The sequence below is a fragment of the Chroicocephalus ridibundus genome, chromosome 26, assembly GCF_963924245.1.
Source record: "Chroicocephalus ridibundus chromosome 26, bChrRid1.1, whole genome shotgun sequence".
Taxonomy (NCBI): domain Eukaryota; kingdom Metazoa; phylum Chordata; class Aves; order Charadriiformes; family Laridae; genus Chroicocephalus; species Chroicocephalus ridibundus.
Genome location: NC_086309.1, coordinates 1,257,624 through 1,272,668, shown reverse-complemented (window position 1 = coordinate 1,272,668; position 15,045 = coordinate 1,257,624). Strand labels below are relative to the sequence as shown.

Sequence of the window (15,045 nt, the reverse complement as noted above, 5' to 3'; positions counted from 1 at the left end):
CGGGGCTGGGAGCGGGGTGGTGGTTTCCCGGCCCCGGCCCCGCCCCTCGCCGTCACGTGCCCCCCGCCGGCGGTCTCGCGAGAGCGGCGGGAGCGGCGGCGCAGGAAGATGGCGGCGCCGGGGACGGAGGTGGCGGCGGGGCCCGCGCCGGGCCCGGGGCAGGTACGGGAGGGCCGGGACCGGGGAGGCAGGTGGGTCTCGCGGGGAGGTTCTGCTCGGCGGTCCCGCTCGGCTGACGGTGCCGTGCGCCTCCCTCCTCCCCGCAGGTGACCAGTAATGGGAGCGCCGGTGGCGGCGAGGCGGCGGCGGCCGAGACGCAGCGGCAGCAGCCGGCTCCCAATGCCTGGCAGGTCATCAAAGGCGTCCTCTTCAGGTGAGCCCCGCCCGGTGCCACCGGCCCGCCGGCCTCGCTCCCTCCCGGCCCGCCGTGGCAGCGGGGCCACAAAACCGGGGGCACAGCGGGGTCCTGGGGCGGGCAGACGGCTCGTGCCCCCCATCCCGGGGGCGCAGCGGGGTCCCGGGGCGTGGGGGCCCGGTGTTGCCTGTCCCCACATCTTGTGTGTCCTGCCAGGAGGAGGGAAGCCTGTGGGGCTGGTCACCCCCGCCGCTGTCACAGCTTTTCCAGAGCTCTGGGCTCTTGAGCTCCTTCCTGGATTTTCCCCGGGGGCCTGGGGTCTGGCTCGTCCCGAGCAGGAGCAGCCGATGCTTCCCAGACTCCTCCAAGGAGCTGCCGGCGCTCCCTGTGCCTTGCTGCGGGGGATCCAAAGTCCACGCTGTGGCACAGATGACTCCCAGTGCAGTGCCGAGCCCCTGCCCCTGGTCGCTCCTGGTTCCGTGGGGAAGGCGAACGTGAGGGCGTTTCCGCTGGCACGCCTGGAGCTGGTGTTTGTGTGTTTGGATGTGCCGTTCCTGGTCTCACCTGCCTTGTGGTGAGGAGGCCGATGCTGGAGCCACGAGGTCTTGGAGCTGTGCTACAGAATGGGCTGTGAATCCCTTCCTGGGTGCTGTGACTCCTCCTTGCATCCATGAGCTGCTTTCCCACTCCACTTCTTCTCTGTCCGTCTCCTCCTTTCTGACCCACTAAGGGTGGGTTCGTTCCTTTCCGAAGTGCCGTCTCCGCCAGCAGATCCAGTATCCTGGCCGGCAAAGCCAGGAGGAAGACCGTGCTGTTGTCTCATTGCCAATGGAGCTGTGCCCTCGGAAGTGCTTGGAAATAGTCCGCACGTTGCGCTTGGCTGGTGGAGGAGGGAAGAGGGAAAGCCCTGAGCGGGTGATGACCACGTGTAATAGGCAAAGCACGATGGTCTGGTCCCCAAAACCTTGGGAAGAAGAAATATTCCCCTAAGCCTTTTCTGAGCAAAAAGTGATGTCCTGGGTCACAGGTTTACGACTGCTGATGGGGCTTCGTGAAAGCTGGCAGCGCGGGTTCTGTGCTGGGCTCTGCGTGCTCCCTCTGTTTCAGTGGCACAGCCAGGGGTGCGCGGGGACACTCGTTTGGGCTCTCGAGCTTTGTAAAATGCTGTGGCTCGTCCTAACGGAGAGTTACGCTGAACTAAATCCTGATGTGTCTCGGGGTCTCCGGAGTCTTCTGCCCACAGCACGGACACACAGCTGTGGTTGTCGCTCGGTCCTGGGAGCTATTGTTTGGTCGCTGGCGCTGCCCACCATTCCCAGGCTTGTTATCCGGTCACTCCACGTGCAGCAGAGGAGGGGGAAGTCTGATTTGGTGGCACCCGGGGAATGTATGAAAGAACCCTCATGCTTTACCTGCAAAAACAACCCCAGAGTTGAAAACCCTTGTACCTCGGGATGCGCTGCAAAAAGCTTTCCAAAACAGGGGCAGACAGCTCGATTTCTTGTAATACACGCAAACGCTGCTGCCTGGCTTGGGTTGCAGAGGGCTGTGGAGCGTGTGCAGAAGGGACCTGTCCCAGCCTCTGTGCTGGGAGCAGCCCAGGGAGCTTTGGAGAGCAATGGCAGCTGCGCGCCGGAGGTCGGGAACCATCGGGGCTCTGGATTTGGAGGTGGTGAGCAAGCCGGGGGCGGCTCTGGGCTCTGCTGGAAGGTCTCTGTGGGGCCAGGAGCACGCTGGTGTCTGCCCCTCGCTCACCGGGTGACTCTCTTCTGTCACGTGTGCGTGGGAGCCAGCTTTGTCCTGTGGCTTAAGTGTCCCCTTGGTTCGGCATCGGTTTGCCTACGGAGGGACAAGCACCTCGCGTGCGTGACGCGGAGTGCCTGCCGGGAGCTGGGGACACCCCGGTGTCCCCGTCCTGCGCCAGGGATGCCTTATGCACCCCTTCGCAGCCTGCTCTGGGATACCTCAGAGCGTGACTTTCTCGCTGTGTCCTTGAGGCGAGTGCCTGGCACCTTTGCTGGCTTTCGGCGTGCTCCCGCGGTGCCTCGCGCTGGGTCTGAACTGGCCCAGAACCAGTTTGCTCTGGCTGGCCCCTCTCGCCTGAGGGGGAACGCGTGCCACGATGGAAACAGACGAAAATAAAGAGTTTTGAAATGCGGGCTTGTCTGTCCAGCGCTAACGATTTCCCTCCTCCCCGCCACGGGGAACGGGGTGGGGGGTTTGCTCACAGGAGGCTGTGTCTGATTTGGATGGGGAGGGTGGCTAAAATATCTGAGCAGCTTCTCCCCCTTCCTCCCGCAGGATCTTCATCATCTGGGCCATCAGCAGCTGGTTCCGCCGCGGGCCGGCGCCACAGGAGCAGAGCAGTGCGGGTGGGACGCCCCGAGCCCCGAGCCGAAACCTCTTCCCCAAGGACACTTTAATGGTAACGCTGGCAGAAACTGCACCGTCCCCTCCTGCGTGCGACCGGCCGTGTGGTGGCACCGCGGCTGGACCTGCTGCTCTTGCTCTGAGCTAGATGTTAAATCTAGCCAAGATAAACTGTGGCTCTGCCCACGGCTGCGACGTCCTGGCGGTGCAGCATCAGCCGAGAGATGTTTCTTGGGCTCACTGGAGCACCCAGCCGGTTTGGGAGGGGATGCTGTGGCGCTGTATGGTGGAGCGGGAGTGATTTGGGCGACGATATCTCACCGTCAGGCTGAGTCCTCCGCCAGCAGCTGACGTCCTCCTCTCTCCGCAGGACCTCTACGTTTATATCTCGGAGCACGAGCACTTTACAGACTTCAACGTCAGCTCGGCGCTGTTCTGGCAGAAGCGGGATCTTGTCTACGGGGACTGGACCAGTGGTGAGAACGCTGATGGGTGCTACGAACACTATGGGGAAGTTGACATTTCGCAGGTGGGTGCACCCGCTGCTCTTTGTGTGAGGTTTGAGGCCAGCTGGGGTATTGTTGAGGGGCTGGCGGGGATTGTCAAGATTGTGCTCAAAGCCATCGCAGGGAGCCCTGAGCGGAGCTGAGGCGTGAAGCGGCCTTGGCTGCTGCAGCGCTTCCCTGCCGTCACCTTTATCCGTATCCCGTTTGCTTCGGAGGAGGGGTGAGACCCTGTGGAGTGGGCTGGTGTCTCTTCGGGGGGTGACAGGGCTCGAGGCCATCGTTTTGGCGACCAGCTCTTAAAGGCTTCAGGTTTGCCCCAAGCTGTACGGCAGCTGAGGTCTGCCCCGTCGCAGGGCACAAGCCTACGTAGGCACGCTGCTCTCCAGATGCTGTGAGGAAGCAGCTGCTTCTTTAGGCTTTGCTTTCGTACGGGGTCAATGGCTGCGGGAGAATGGTTGGCATCGGTGCCAGGTGCTGTACGAACGCGGGTGCCGAGGCGGAGACGTGACAGCCGTGCTCCGACTGCATCCAACCTGTAACTGCCCTGCTGGGGTGTGATTTCAGAGCGTCCAGCAGAACGGCTCCATCTACATCCACGTATACTTCACGAAGAGCGGCTTCCATCCTGACCCCCGGCAGAAGAACCTGTACAGGCGCCTTGCCACCGTCCACACGTCACGAAGTACGGCCCAGGGCAGGAGGGCGGCGCGCGGTGGCTCCGGGGTGGTGCTTGGGGAAAAGGGGCACCCCAATTCCCATGTCCGAATGGGAGCCTGAAGGAGTTAGGCTGATGGCTCAGCGAAGGCGGGTGCCTCCGGGGAAGATTAGGGCAAATATCTGACTCCTCACGGCCTCCAGTGTGCTGGCTCTGCTGCTCCCTGGGCTGGGCATTTTCCGCACTCGGAACTTGTCTTTCATGAACCTATAGAGGAAAAATCTCTTTAAATCTCTGCAAGCTCTTGGTTTCCATCCACGTTATGTGTGTGTGGGGTCCCTACCTGTACGGGGGGTGTGTGGAACCACCTCAGCGTTGAGAAGAGGAAGGAATCGCCATGTTCAGGTCTTCCTGCAGGACAGGAAGGTGTTTTCCTCCAACAGCGATGGCGGTTATCACAAAGGTTTGGCTGTTAATCTGGCTCGTTGTCCCCACACTACAGCCATTCCCTTCGGTAAATGGAAGATCTGTGAGATGGTGCAGATTAATTAGTGAGGGAAACGGGCTTCTCCGGTCAGCTTGTGCCTGTCCTGGCCGTAGCCTCCTTAGATTTCCTTCCCTCGCCTGCCTAGAGGTGAGAGGAAACGCTCACCTCTGCTCTTTCCTTCCAGTGATCAACAAATATAAGCGTCGGCGGTTCCAGAAAACCAAGAACCTCCTGACGGGCGAGACGGAGGCAGACCCTGAAATGATCAAGGTAACTGGCTTGGTTTTTTTCTGTGTGGTGTTTTTTCTTCCCCCGCCCCGACTCCGTTGGCCAAATTCCTATTCACGCACCTTCCTCTGATCACAAAGCTGCTGGGGAAACGCTGCAGAGGATTTCCCCCTCCTGCCTGGGGCATGTCCCCCCTGCTCTGCAGAGAGGGGAGAGGATGATGATTTCCGTGTATTTCTGGGAGGGGAGGGTTGGCCTGGCCCCTTCCCGCTCCCCCCTCTCTTGCCTTGTTTAAGGGGGGGCGGCGGTGGGTGAGAGAGAGGGACGCTGGCTGCCGTGCCGGTGACAGAGGCAGTGGTATTTTCATTGCAGAGGGCAGAGGATTACGGTCCCGTGGAGGTCATCTCACACTGGCACCCCAACTTGACCATCAATATGGTGGACGACCACACACCCTGGGTGAAGGGCAGCGTGCCGCCCCCCCTGGACCAGTGTAAGGGCTCCCCTGGCTCCTCTCCTCAGGAGGGCGAGTTTGGGCTCTCGTGGCGAACAGGGGCTCGTTTCTCCGTTGTCAGCGTCACCCCCACCACGCCGGGAGCTTGTACCGAGCTTGGGCCAGTGTCAGGCGGCCTCTCGGTCTCTCCTGGGTGGCTGCCGAGGGCGATGACAGTGACGATGGCTCTCGCAGCTCCGTCGCCTGCTCAGCCCTCACTCTGCCCTTTCCCTTGGCTCCAGATGTGAAGTTTGATGCCATCAGCGGTGACTACTACCCCATCCTCTACTTCAACGACTACTGGAACCTGCAGAAGGATTATTTCCCCATCAACGAGACTCTGCAACGCCTGCCTTTCCGCCTCTCCTTCTGCCCACTCTCCCTGTGGCGCTGGCAGCTCTACGCCGCCCAGAGCACCAAATCCCCTTGGAATTTCCTGGGAGAGGACCTCTATGAGCAGTCAGATGAGGAGCAGGACTCGGTGAAGGTGAGAGCTGCTCGCAGGCCTCCCTTCTCCCCGCTGCAGCTCTCCTGCTCGCCCCCGTAGATCAAGACCTCTCTTTGCAGCAGCTCCTTCCCCCGTGTTTCACGTCTTTTCCCAGCTCCGCTGGAAAAGCGCTCGGTGCCTTTTCTTTGTTACCATTGCTCCTTATTAATTACCTTTGTGATGTGAAGAGAGAGAGGTGTGCAGGCACCTACCTGCTGCTTGTCTTGGCTGTGCAGGGGGAAAGGAGCTTGGAGGCTATGACCATAGCAAGAAGTTAAACCCTTTGTGCTCCCCCGGTGCCCCGTGACTGGCTGGATCCTCCTGGATCCTCCCTCTTTGTCCTGGCGCGGTGGGCGGTGGGAGGGTGGGACGGAGCCTCCGAGAGGTTTTCGATGCCTGTTCCAGGTTGCTCTCCTGGAGACAAACCCCTACCTGCTGGCACTGACCATCGTCGTCTCCATCGTGCACAGCATCTTTGAGTTCTTGGCCTTCAAAAACGGTGAGCGCTGTGGCAGGACCTGGGCGATCTGCGGAGAGGGGAAGGACGTGAAGGCAGTGGCGTGACCTAAAATCCTCTCCCTTCTCCTGCCTCCACCTCGTCTCCTCCCTGTGGTGGTGGCGGAGCAATTGTCCTTGCGCCATGGCCCCTCTCTTGGCTAGCTGATGGCCACGTGCTGCCGGGAGCCCTCCTCTCCCTGGCTGCAATGTCTTCAGCGGCCGTAGTCAAACCCACCCGTGTCTTGGGCAGGCTGTGGCCACTGTGGTATGGGTTGAGGCATCCGGCACTCCTCGGTGCCGCGGGGCTGACTTGAGGGCAGAAAGACGGAAGCTTGTGGTTTTCTGAGTCCCTGTACTGGTGCCAGACCGCACTTTGTGGTGGCCGCTCAGCTCTGGTGATGCCACCACCCGCTCCTCTCTCTCCCTCCGCCGGGACGCGTGCCGCGGTAGCTCTCCAGAGCTTCTGGCGGGCGGGGGGTGGTTCTCCTTCCCCTCCAGTGGGGTGATGGCTTGGGCTCCTTCCCGACAGACATCCAGTTCTGGAACAGCCGTCAATCTCTGGAGGGGCTCTCCGTCCGCTCCGTCTTCTTCGGCGTCTTCCAGTCCCTTGTCGTCCTCCTCTACATCTTGGACAACGAAACCAACTTTGTGGTGCAAGTCAGTGTCTTCATCGGTCTCCTCATCGACCTCTGGAAGATCACAAAGGTCATGGATGTCCGGGTGAGCAGCGCTGGGGGCGTGGGGGGAGCTGGCAGTGCCCTCGGTCCTGCTCGGTGACGCCTTTCCCCTCTCCTCTGGCAGCTGGACCGCGAGAACAAGGTGGCCGGAGTGTTTCCCCGCATAACTTTCAAAGACAAATCGACCTACATTGAGTCTTCCACGAAGGTGTACGATGACGTGAGTCGAGGGGGGGGGTGGGGGCAGTGGGTGCTGCTGAGCCCCGCTCCAGCCAAGGCCTCGGCACGAGTCTCCTCGCTCTGTTTGTCCCAGTTTGAGGACTCCTGTGGGGCAGGGCATGCGGTGGAACGGGCTGCCGGCCGCTCTGGAGCTGGGGGGAAGCTCAGGGCTGGGGGCTCCAGCACGTCGCTGGCTGACATTCGGTGTCGCCGCCTCCCCAGATGGCTTTCCGATACTTGTCCTGGATCCTCTTCCCCTTGCTGGGCTGTTACGCCGTGTACAGCCTGCTTTACCTGGAGCACAAGGGCTGGTACTCATGGGTGCTGAGCATGCTCTACGGCTTCCTCCTGACCTTCGGTGAGTGCCGGAATTCTCCCGGACGGGAGGAAGAGGAGGGAAGGGCCGGGTGTCGCCCCAGCGTGCAGCTCTTCTCTGGGGCTCCTTCCTGCTCCGCCTGCTTTCTGGTTGGGGGGGGCGGCTGTTTCATTAACAAGGAGACCCCCCCCCCCCCCCCCTTCCCACAGGTTTCATCACCATGACCCCCCAGCTCTTCATCAACTACAAGCTGAAGTCGGTGGCCCACCTGCCCTGGCGGATGCTGACCTACAAAGCCCTCAACACCTTCATCGATGACCTCTTCGCTTTCGTCATCAAGATGCCCATGATGTACAGGATAGGCTGCCTGCGGGACGGTAGGGCCTCAGGGAGGGGGGGTCGGGGGGTGCGTGTGTGTGTGCGTGTGTGTGTGTGTGTTCCTGGGGGTCCCTCCTGCTGCCCCCCCCTCACCTCTTTCTTCCTCCTTCCCCCCCACCCCGCCACGTCCAGACGTAGTCTTCTTCATTTACCTCTACCAGCGCTGGATCTACCGGGTGGACCTCACACGCATCAACGAATTCGGCGTCAGCGGGGAGGACCAGGTCTCCCCCCGACCCCCCCTACCCGCCGGCTCCCCCCCGACACTGCCCGACGGGGTCCCCCCAGGGGGGGAAAAAACCCCAGAGGACAAGAAGAAGGATTAACCGATCCCCCCCACACCCCCCCCAACTCGCTCGGTTTTTACCAGACCCGGCATCCGGGCCAGGCACTGGACAGGGGGAGCGGCCGGGCCGGGCGTTTTGTGTCCCCCCCCCCAACTCCTTCCCCATCTCCTCTGGGACTTGGGGGGTCGGGGGGGGGGGGTGGGGTGGCTGCGTGGCCCCCCCCGAGGGAGCGGTGGACACCCCCGCCTCCCGCCCTGTGTTTCACGTCCCCCTCCCCCCCGCCCCCCCCACCACGTTGTGCGCTCCATCCCATTGTGCCGGTGTGTAGGACAGTGTCACGGAGTTCTCGCGGCGTCGCCTGTTCCATAAAGAGCTGATTTCACCCCAAAACCTCCCGCCTCACCTCTGCCTCCCCCCCCCTCTCCCACGGGGGGGTTCCCCTTGGGGCCGTGTCCCTGGGGATCGTCTAGGGAAAAATCTTGGCGGGGGGGGGGGGGGGGGGGTTGTCCCCGAACGCCCCCCCCTCATTGCGGGGGGGGTTTCCCCTTTCCTCGGGGTTGCCCCTGTGCTTACGGGGCGCTTCCCGGTCCTGGGCCTCCCTCCCGGGGTTTACCGGGGGTGGGGCAGGGTTGTCCTGGTCCCAGAGCTCTCTCCCGGGGCTTACAGGGTCCCTCCCGGTGCACACGGAGGGTGGTCGTGTCCCGGTCCGGGCGTGGCGGGGGGGGGGGGGGGGGGGTGTGTCCCAGGGGGCCCTTCCCATGCGTACCGGGGCTCTCCCGGTCCACGGGGATCCCTCCCGGTGCTTACCGGGGGCGGGATCCTGGGACTGGGCGCGGGGAGGGGGGGGGGGTCCCGGTCCCGGGACGCCCCGCCCGTGTCCCGTCCGTCCGTCCCGTTCCCCCTCCCACCCCCCCCCCCCCCCCCCCCCGGCACGTCACGGGGCTCCGGTGGCGGCACCTCCCTGCGGCCACGTGCTGCGGCGGCCCCGCCCCCTCACGTGGCGGAGCACCGGCCCCGGGCCGGCACGTGGCGCCGGTTAGCTACGTCACCGAGCCGAGGCCGCGCCCATTGGCCGCCGGCGCCGTCCGTCCCCCGCGGGGGCGGGGCCCGGAGACCCCTTGGTGGGGCCGCCGCTGGCACCGCCCGCGGCCCCGCCGGTACCGGAGTGTCCGGTCCCGCCCCCGACTCCGGTGGCGGAACGTCCCCTATCCGGTACCGGAGCCCCCCTAGCCCGGACCGGACCTCCCGGTACCGGAGCCCCTCTGCCTAGTACCGCGTTCCCCCCTCACCGGTACCGTCCCGCTGCTCCTGGGCCCCCGCGCCCCATCCCCGGATCGGGGTCGGTCGCCCCGCCCGGCACCGGCACCGGCTCCGGACCCCAGGCAGGTACGGGAGGAGGGTGGGGGACGCGGGGACATTTGGAGGGGATGTGGGGGGCTTTGGGGGACGGGGGAAATGGGGGGACGTGGGGACATTTGGGGGGGCTCTGGGGGAATGGGGGACACGGGAGGCCACAGGGATATTTGGGGGGACAGGGGCTGTGGGGGACATGGGGACATTTGGGGGGGCTCTGGGGGACACGGGAGGGCACAGGGGTATTTGGGGGGACAGGGAACGTTAGGGGTGCGGGAGGCACAGAGGGGACACGGGGACATATGGGGACAGGGAACGTTAGGGGTGCGGGAGGCACGGAGGGGACACGGGGACATATGGGGACACCAGGGATATTTGGGGGATAGGGCTACTGTGAGCGTGGGGGACAGAAGGTGTCCGGGGGGACGACAGGGGCGTCCCCATCACGGCGGTGATGATGGGAAGGGACACAGGGGCTGCGGGGCTGGGGGATGACCGGGTCGCTGAGTCCCCTTGCCCCCTCCAGTGCCACTCTTGGGGGGGGGTGTCCCTGAGCCAGGAGCAGGGGGACTGGGGATGTCCACTGTGTCGCAACCCCCCGCTGCCCCTGTCACCTGGCCACCCTCACCCAGCGCTGGGCCACCAAGACTACCCCAGGGTCCCCCGCCTTGGTCACCGTATGCCCCCAGGATCTGTCCCCCCCCCCTCAAATGTCCCCCTGCAGGAGGGGCTGCCCCGATGCCAGACCAGCCAGAAGGGCCGGGGGTGGACACTGAGCCCCCCGGGGCCCCTCCAAAGAAGACAGGGGGTGGGCGGGTGGCACAGCCCCCCCCAGCCAGCGACTCCGAGAAGGACTCCGGCTTGTCAGGTAGGGGCTGTGTCCTGTCCCCGTCCCCTGCGTTGGGGGGGGTCTCTGTCCCTGGGGACGCCCAGGGCTGGAGGTCCTCGTCCCCTGGGTTGGGGGGTCTCTGTCCCTGGGGACGCCCAGGGCTGGAGGTCCCTGTCCTCTGGGTTGGGGGGTTGCTGTCCCTGGGGACGCCCAGGGCTGGGGGTTCCCTGTCCCCTGGGCTGGGGGTTCCCAGTCCCCGGACTGGGGGTCCCTGGGGCGCGGTGGGGGCTCACTCCCACCCTGGCAGATGCCAGCTCGGAGGACCTGAGCGGGCGAGAGCAGACGGACACGGAGGAGCCACCCAGCACCGGCACCCAGCCGGCCCCACTGCGGCACCCGCTCACCACCCTGACACCCGGCCACCCCTTTGCCTGCCTGGCACCCATCTACCTCGTCCACAGCCTCTTCCTCCAGCAGGTAACGGCACCGTGCTGCCGGATCCGGCACCATGCTCCTTTGGCACCACGTGGTTCCAGCACTATGCTGTGCCGGCACTGGGCTGGTTCAGCACCACGCAATTTTGGCACTGGGGCTGCTCTGGCACTGGGCTGTCCCAGCACCGTGCGGCTCCTGTGCCGCCCCATGCCCGCACCGCACCGCACCGGCTCTGGCCTCACTCCCCGCTCCTTCTTCCCTGCAGCCCCTGGCACTTCCCCCACTGCCCTGGCAGCCGGCTCAGCTCCTCCTGCTCCAGCCCCCGCCGCCCGCCGCGCCCCGCCACGAAGCCACCGTGCCCCGCCACGAAGCCACCGCTGCCTGCCACGAAGCCACCGCCTCGGTAGGGAGCCCGGGGAGCCGAAACAGGCATCTGGGGGCGACGGCGGAGCTGCTACGGCAGCAGGGGCTGCTGGCTGCGGCTCTGCGCACCGGGACCCTTCTGCGACAGAACCGGCGCACCCAGCGGGAGATCGTGGCTCTCCGCCGGCAATCCCGGCTGCTGGCCCGCGTCGCCCGCGACCCCCGCGCCTGGCCTCGCCTCTGCCATGCCCTGGGAGGGGGAGACCCCCTCGGGCCTCCCACTCCCTGCCGCGAGCCTCCCGCTTTTGGGGAGGGGGTGGGTGTAGGGGTGCGGGGGGAGAAAGGCGTCCCTAACGCGTCCCCTCCCTGTGTCCTGCCCCTGCGTCCCTGGGGTCCCCCTGGGACAGGAGCCTTGAACAGCACGGAACGCCGGGGCGGACGTCCCCCGGGCTTTGCCGATACTGAGCTAAAAGAACATCTGGTTCGTTCCTGACCGGAATGACGCAGCTCAGTGTGAGACGCTTTGGAAGCAGGATGGGTTGGACGTCTGCTGGGCTTAGTTGGATAAAAGGAAGCCTTGAGACGACGTATCCTTGAGGGGAGTAGATGGGGAGAGAATGGAGGATAAGTGAGTTCGGGGAGAACGGGAGTTGCAAATGGAGCCGAAAGGCGAACCGAGGGCGCCCGAAGGCCCAGCTCAACCAGCGGACGCGGTGAGGAAGACTAGCGCCGACCACCGGAGGACCCTGGAAGACCCCCAACGGACATGGATGCGCCTGTGTCAAGGACCTTTGCGTGTGGTACTGAGTTCTGGGTGATAACGTGAATACGTTAATCGTTTCTGGGAAATGTAATGAATACGTACGTTCTCCATCGCTTGGAATCTTTGGAGTCGAGCGACTCGGCGCGCACACGAGGCGGAGCGATCCCCCGCGCGCCCGGCGCTGCAATAAAGAGCGCCGGCTTCCTAACACTCCAAAATTGAGTCTTAGAGAGTCCCAAATTGCCACCTTACGGAATCATCACCCCAGGTGTCCCGACCTGGTGACCCTCTGTGTCCCCCTCTGTGCCCTCGTTGGCCCACAGTGTGTCCCCCCCCCCCCCATCCTTGTGCAGTGGCTCCAGGGGTCCTCCCCGTGTCCCTGGTGGCCCCTGGGATCCCCCCCATGTCCTGCCACGCTGGCCCCCTCTGTGCTCCCGGTGTCCCCCCACCACGTGGGATCCCTGTGGCCCCAGGGGTCCCCACCCTGTGTCCCCCGGGGAACCTCTCTGTCCCTGGCGGCCCCCAGGGTCCCGCCCGTGCCCTGTCCCTGGGGCCCCTCACTGCGTCAGCCCCTGTGTCCCCGGGATCTCCCCGCCCCGAGTCCTGCCCCTGTGTCCCCAACGTCCCCCTCGGTGTCCCCAGGGTCGTCCGTGTCCCCGGGGCACCCGGCCCACGTGCGCCTCGCGCGGAGCGGGGGCGTGGCCCCGGGGCTGTGGCCCCGCCCACCACCGCGGAGGCGGGAAGACCGGCGCGAGCAAGGCGCCGCAGCACGCATGCGCGAGCCGCCCTGGGAAGGCGGTGCTGCGCCCCCCTGATTGACAAGAGCGACCGGCCAATCGCCGCGCGGAGGGGGGCGGGCGCAGCGGCCGCGGCACCGGAGCCCTCCCGGCGTCCCCCGCGGTGACCCCTGACCCCGCTCCCGGCCGGGCCCGGCCCGGCCCTGCGATCCCCGCCCCGGCCATGGAGGCGGCCGCAGACCCGGCCCCGGCGGGGAAGCGGAGGCGGTTCACGCTGCGGCAGGAGGGTCCCGCCGACCCCGCGGTACCGGCGGCCGGGTGTCACGGGTGACCGGGAGGGGCGGGGTTGGCCGGGAGGGATGCTGGTGTCGGGGGGGAGCCCGTGTGGGTCCAGGGGGGCTCCATGAGAGGCCCGAGGGGGCCGGGGGAGGTGTGGGAGGCCCCACGCAGAGCTCCCCCCTCCTCCCCACCAGGTCCCGTCGCTCTTCAAACCCTCCGCGGCTCGCCCTGAGCCCCCTCCCGTGCTCCCCCCGCCGCCCCCGGGGCCCAGCTCCTACGCCGAGTACGTGGTGCAGCAGTCGGCCGCCCCCGGAGCCGCCGAACCGCTCCCGGCTTCACCCCGGCCCTCCCCGGCCCCCGAGCCTGACGGCCCGCCGGAGGGGGGCGTACCGGGCGGGGGCGGCCCCGGGGCCGTGCCCCCCCTGCCCGTGCTCAAGCCGGGTGCCAAGAGCAGCGGCATCGTCGTCAGCCCGCGGCAGGTGAGGGGGGTCGGCGCCGGGGAGGGGTGGGGGGACCATCCCCCGGTGTCGGGGGGCCCTAGAGGACCATCCCCCGGAGTCTCGGGGCATGGGGGGGGGGCATCCCCCGGTGTCACGGGGCTTGAGGGGGCCGTTCCCCCGGAATCTGGGGGGCACACGAGCACGTGCGTGGGCCCCCTGGAACGTGGGAAGGGACGGTCCTGGCGTCCCGGGACACGGGAGGGGACTGTCCCCCGCTGTCCCAGGACAAGGAGAGGGACCGGGGGACTGTCTCCGCCTTCCTGAACCCCCCAACTCCCCCACCCTTTCCCCGCAGCGGGGCAACCCGGTGCTGAAGTTCGTCCGCAACGTCCCCTGGGAGTTTGGTGACATTGTCCCTGACTACGTCCTGGGCCAGAGCACCTGCGCCCTCTTCCTGAGGTGAGCCAGGGCTCCGGGGGGGGTACCCGGGGGGTCCCCTCGGCATCACCGCATCCCTGCTGTCCTCCCCCCAGCCTGCGGTACCACCACCTCCACCCCGACTACATCCACGACCGCCTGCGGCAGTTGGGCAGGAGCTACGGGCTGCAGCTGCTGCTGGTCCAGGTCGACGTGGTGAGAGGCTCCCTGTCCCCTCGCTGTCCTCATCCCTCTGGCCCGTCCCCATCCCCTTGCTCTTCTGGTCACCTCTGTCCCTTCTGGTCCCCTTCCTCTCACTCTTCGGGCTCCTCTGTCTCCATCTCCTCACTCTCCTGGTCCCTGCGTCCCATCTGTCCCGTCCCTCTCCTGGTCACCTCAGGTCCCTCATCTCCTCACTCTCCTGGTCCCTGTGTCCCATCTGTCTCGTCCCTCTCCTGGTCACCTCAGGTCCCTCGTCTCCTCACTCTCCTGGTCCCTGTGTCCTATCTGTCCCGTCCCTCTCCTGGTCACCTCAGGTCCCTCGTCTCCTCACTCTCCTGGTCCCTGTGTCCTATCTGTCCCGTCCCTCTCCTGGTCACCTCCGGTCCCTGCCCCCTTGCTGTTCGGTCTCCCCCATCCGCTCACTCTCCTGTCTCCTGTGTCCCTTGGCAGAAGGACCCGCACCAGGCGCTGAAGGAGCTGGCGAAGGTCTGCATCCTGGCTGACTGCACCCTCCTGCTGGCCTGGAGGTAGGGGCTGTCCCATGGGGGACCCTGCTGTCACTCATGGGTGGCCCCCCCACTCCCACTGCCCGTACCCTCCCCAGCCCCGAGGAGGCCGGGCGGTACCTGGAGACCTACAAGGCCTACGAGCAGAAGCCACCCGACCTGCTGAAGGAGCGGGTGGAGCAGGATTTTCTCTCCCGGGTGAGCTGCGCCCCCTCCCTGCACCCCAATCTGGGGACCGCGGGACCCTGAACCTCCCCGTCTTCCCCAGATGACCGACTGCCTGACCAGCGTCAAGTCGGTCAACAAGACGGACGCGCTGAGCCTCCTCACCGCTTTCGGGGTGAGTCACCCGTGGGGACGTGCCACCCGCCCCCCCCGGGGCACGCTGGGGATGGGGACGCGTCCCCTCATCCCCTCGCCTGCCCCCCCTTATCCCCTCGCTTGCTCTGCAGTCGCTGGCAGCCGTGGTGGGTGCCTCCAGGGAGGACCTGTCCCTCTGCCCCGGCGTCGGGCCCCAGAAGGTGAGCATCAAGGGGACGAGGGGACACGGGGGACGTGGTCCCTTGCCCCCCCTCACCCCCCCCCCCATTCCCAGGCCAAGCGGCTCTTCGATGTCCTGCACGAGCCCTTCCTCAAGGTTCCCAAATGAGCGGCTGCGCAAAAATCTGGTTTTTATAATAAATGGCATTTATCGATGATGCGGCCTCGGGGAGGGGAAGAAGACAAGGACGGGTACACCCCGCTG

At 65.8% G+C, this 15,045-nt stretch overlaps 3 protein-coding genes across 9 annotated transcripts; all 3 read left to right on the top strand.

The window, feature by feature from the left end:
• The first annotated feature begins 25 nt into the window (after positions 1 to 25).
• CLPTM1 (CLPTM1 regulator of GABA type A receptor forward trafficking) lies at positions 26 to 8,133 on the top strand. 2 transcript variants are annotated; one of them, XM_063318528.1, is made up of 14 exons: positions 26 to 162; positions 267 to 373; positions 2,657 to 2,780; positions 3,096 to 3,254; positions 3,796 to 3,913; positions 4,558 to 4,643; positions 4,974 to 5,094; positions 5,337 to 5,581; positions 5,987 to 6,080; positions 6,609 to 6,799; positions 6,881 to 6,976; positions 7,198 to 7,333; positions 7,501 to 7,668; positions 7,802 to 8,133. In XM_063318528.1, the coding sequence occupies exons 1-14, from the start codon at positions 109 to 111 to the stop codon at positions 7,993 to 7,995; spliced, it is 1,893 nt and encodes a 630-aa protein (XP_063174598.1). In that variant the 5' UTR covers positions 26 to 108; the 3' UTR covers positions 7,996 to 8,133. The 2 variants fall into 2 exon arrangements, with proteins under 2 accessions (XP_063174598.1, XP_063174599.1); XM_063318529.1 differs by lacking the exon at positions 267 to 373 and having other exon boundaries at positions 70 to 162.
• Positions 8,134 to 8,996: 863 nt separating this feature from the next.
• On the top strand, positions 8,997 to 11,811 carry LOC134507707 (proline-rich protein 36-like). Of its 3 annotated transcripts, none has more exons than XM_063318543.1 (4): positions 8,997 to 9,338; positions 10,034 to 10,177; positions 10,446 to 10,615; positions 10,839 to 11,811. In XM_063318543.1, the coding sequence occupies exons 2-4, from the start codon at positions 10,048 to 10,050 to the stop codon at positions 11,427 to 11,429; spliced, it is 891 nt and encodes a 296-aa protein (XP_063174613.1). In that variant the 5' UTR covers positions 8,997 to 9,338; positions 10,034 to 10,047; the 3' UTR covers positions 11,430 to 11,811. The 3 variants fall into 3 exon arrangements, with proteins under 3 accessions (XP_063174613.1, XP_063174612.1, XP_063174611.1); XM_063318542.1 differs by having other exon boundaries at positions 9,009 to 9,342; XM_063318541.1 differs by lacking the exon at positions 8,997 to 9,338 and having other exon boundaries at positions 9,662 to 10,177.
• Positions 11,812 to 12,536: 725 nt separating this feature from the next.
• ERCC1 (ERCC excision repair 1, endonuclease non-catalytic subunit) lies at positions 12,537 to 14,996 on the top strand. Of its 4 annotated transcripts, none has more exons than XM_063318565.1 (9): positions 12,537 to 12,740; positions 12,910 to 13,194; positions 13,511 to 13,614; positions 13,689 to 13,785; positions 14,245 to 14,321; positions 14,399 to 14,498; positions 14,569 to 14,640; positions 14,753 to 14,821; positions 14,896 to 14,996. In XM_063318565.1, exons 1-9 carry the CDS (start codon positions 12,660 to 12,662, stop codon positions 14,947 to 14,949), a joined length of 939 nt encoding a protein of 312 aa, XP_063174635.1. In that variant the 5' UTR covers positions 12,537 to 12,659; the 3' UTR covers positions 14,950 to 14,996. The 4 variants fall into 4 exon arrangements, with proteins under 4 accessions (XP_063174635.1, XP_063174636.1, XP_063174637.1 ...); XM_063318566.1 differs by having other exon boundaries at positions 13,689 to 13,788; positions 14,248 to 14,321; XM_063318567.1 differs by having other exon boundaries at positions 12,538 to 12,740; positions 14,248 to 14,321.
• Positions 14,997 to 15,045: the final 49 nt, after the last annotated feature.

Excerpts from the sequence above, each read along its gene's own strand:
- CLPTM1 (XM_063318528.1), top strand. The coding sequence starts at position 109 with ATGGCGGCGCCGGGGACGGAGGTGGCGGCGGGGCCCGCGCCGGGCCCG. Across the intron at positions 4,644-4,973 it reads CAGACCCTGAAATGATCAAG|AGGGCAGAGGATTACGGTCC; the intron begins GTAACTGGCTTG and ends TTTTCATTGCAG. Across the intron at positions 7,334-7,500 it reads CGGCTTCCTCCTGACCTTCG|GTTTCATCACCATGACCCCC; the intron begins GTGAGTGCCGGA and ends CCCTTCCCACAG.
- LOC134507707 (XM_063318541.1), top strand. The coding sequence starts at position 9,886 with ATGTCCACTGTGTCGCAACCCCCCGCTGCCCCTGTCACCTGGCCACCC. Across the intron at positions 10,178-10,445 it reads GAAGGACTCCGGCTTGTCAG|ATGCCAGCTCGGAGGACCTG; the intron begins GTAGGGGCTGTG and ends CCACCCTGGCAG. Across the intron at positions 10,616-10,838 it reads ACAGCCTCTTCCTCCAGCAG|CCCCTGGCACTTCCCCCACT; the intron begins GTAACGGCACCG and ends TCTTCCCTGCAG.
- ERCC1 (XM_063318564.1), top strand. The coding sequence starts at position 12,660 with ATGGAGGCGGCCGCAGACCCGGCCCCGGCGGGGAAGCGGAGGCGGTTC. Across the intron at positions 13,789-14,244 it reads TGCTGGTCCAGGTCGACGTG|AAGGACCCGCACCAGGCGCT; the intron begins GTGAGAGGCTCC and ends GTCCCTTGGCAG. Across the intron at positions 14,822-14,895 it reads CCGGCGTCGGGCCCCAGAAG|GCCAAGCGGCTCTTCGATGT; the intron begins GTGAGCATCAAG and ends CCCCATTCCCAG.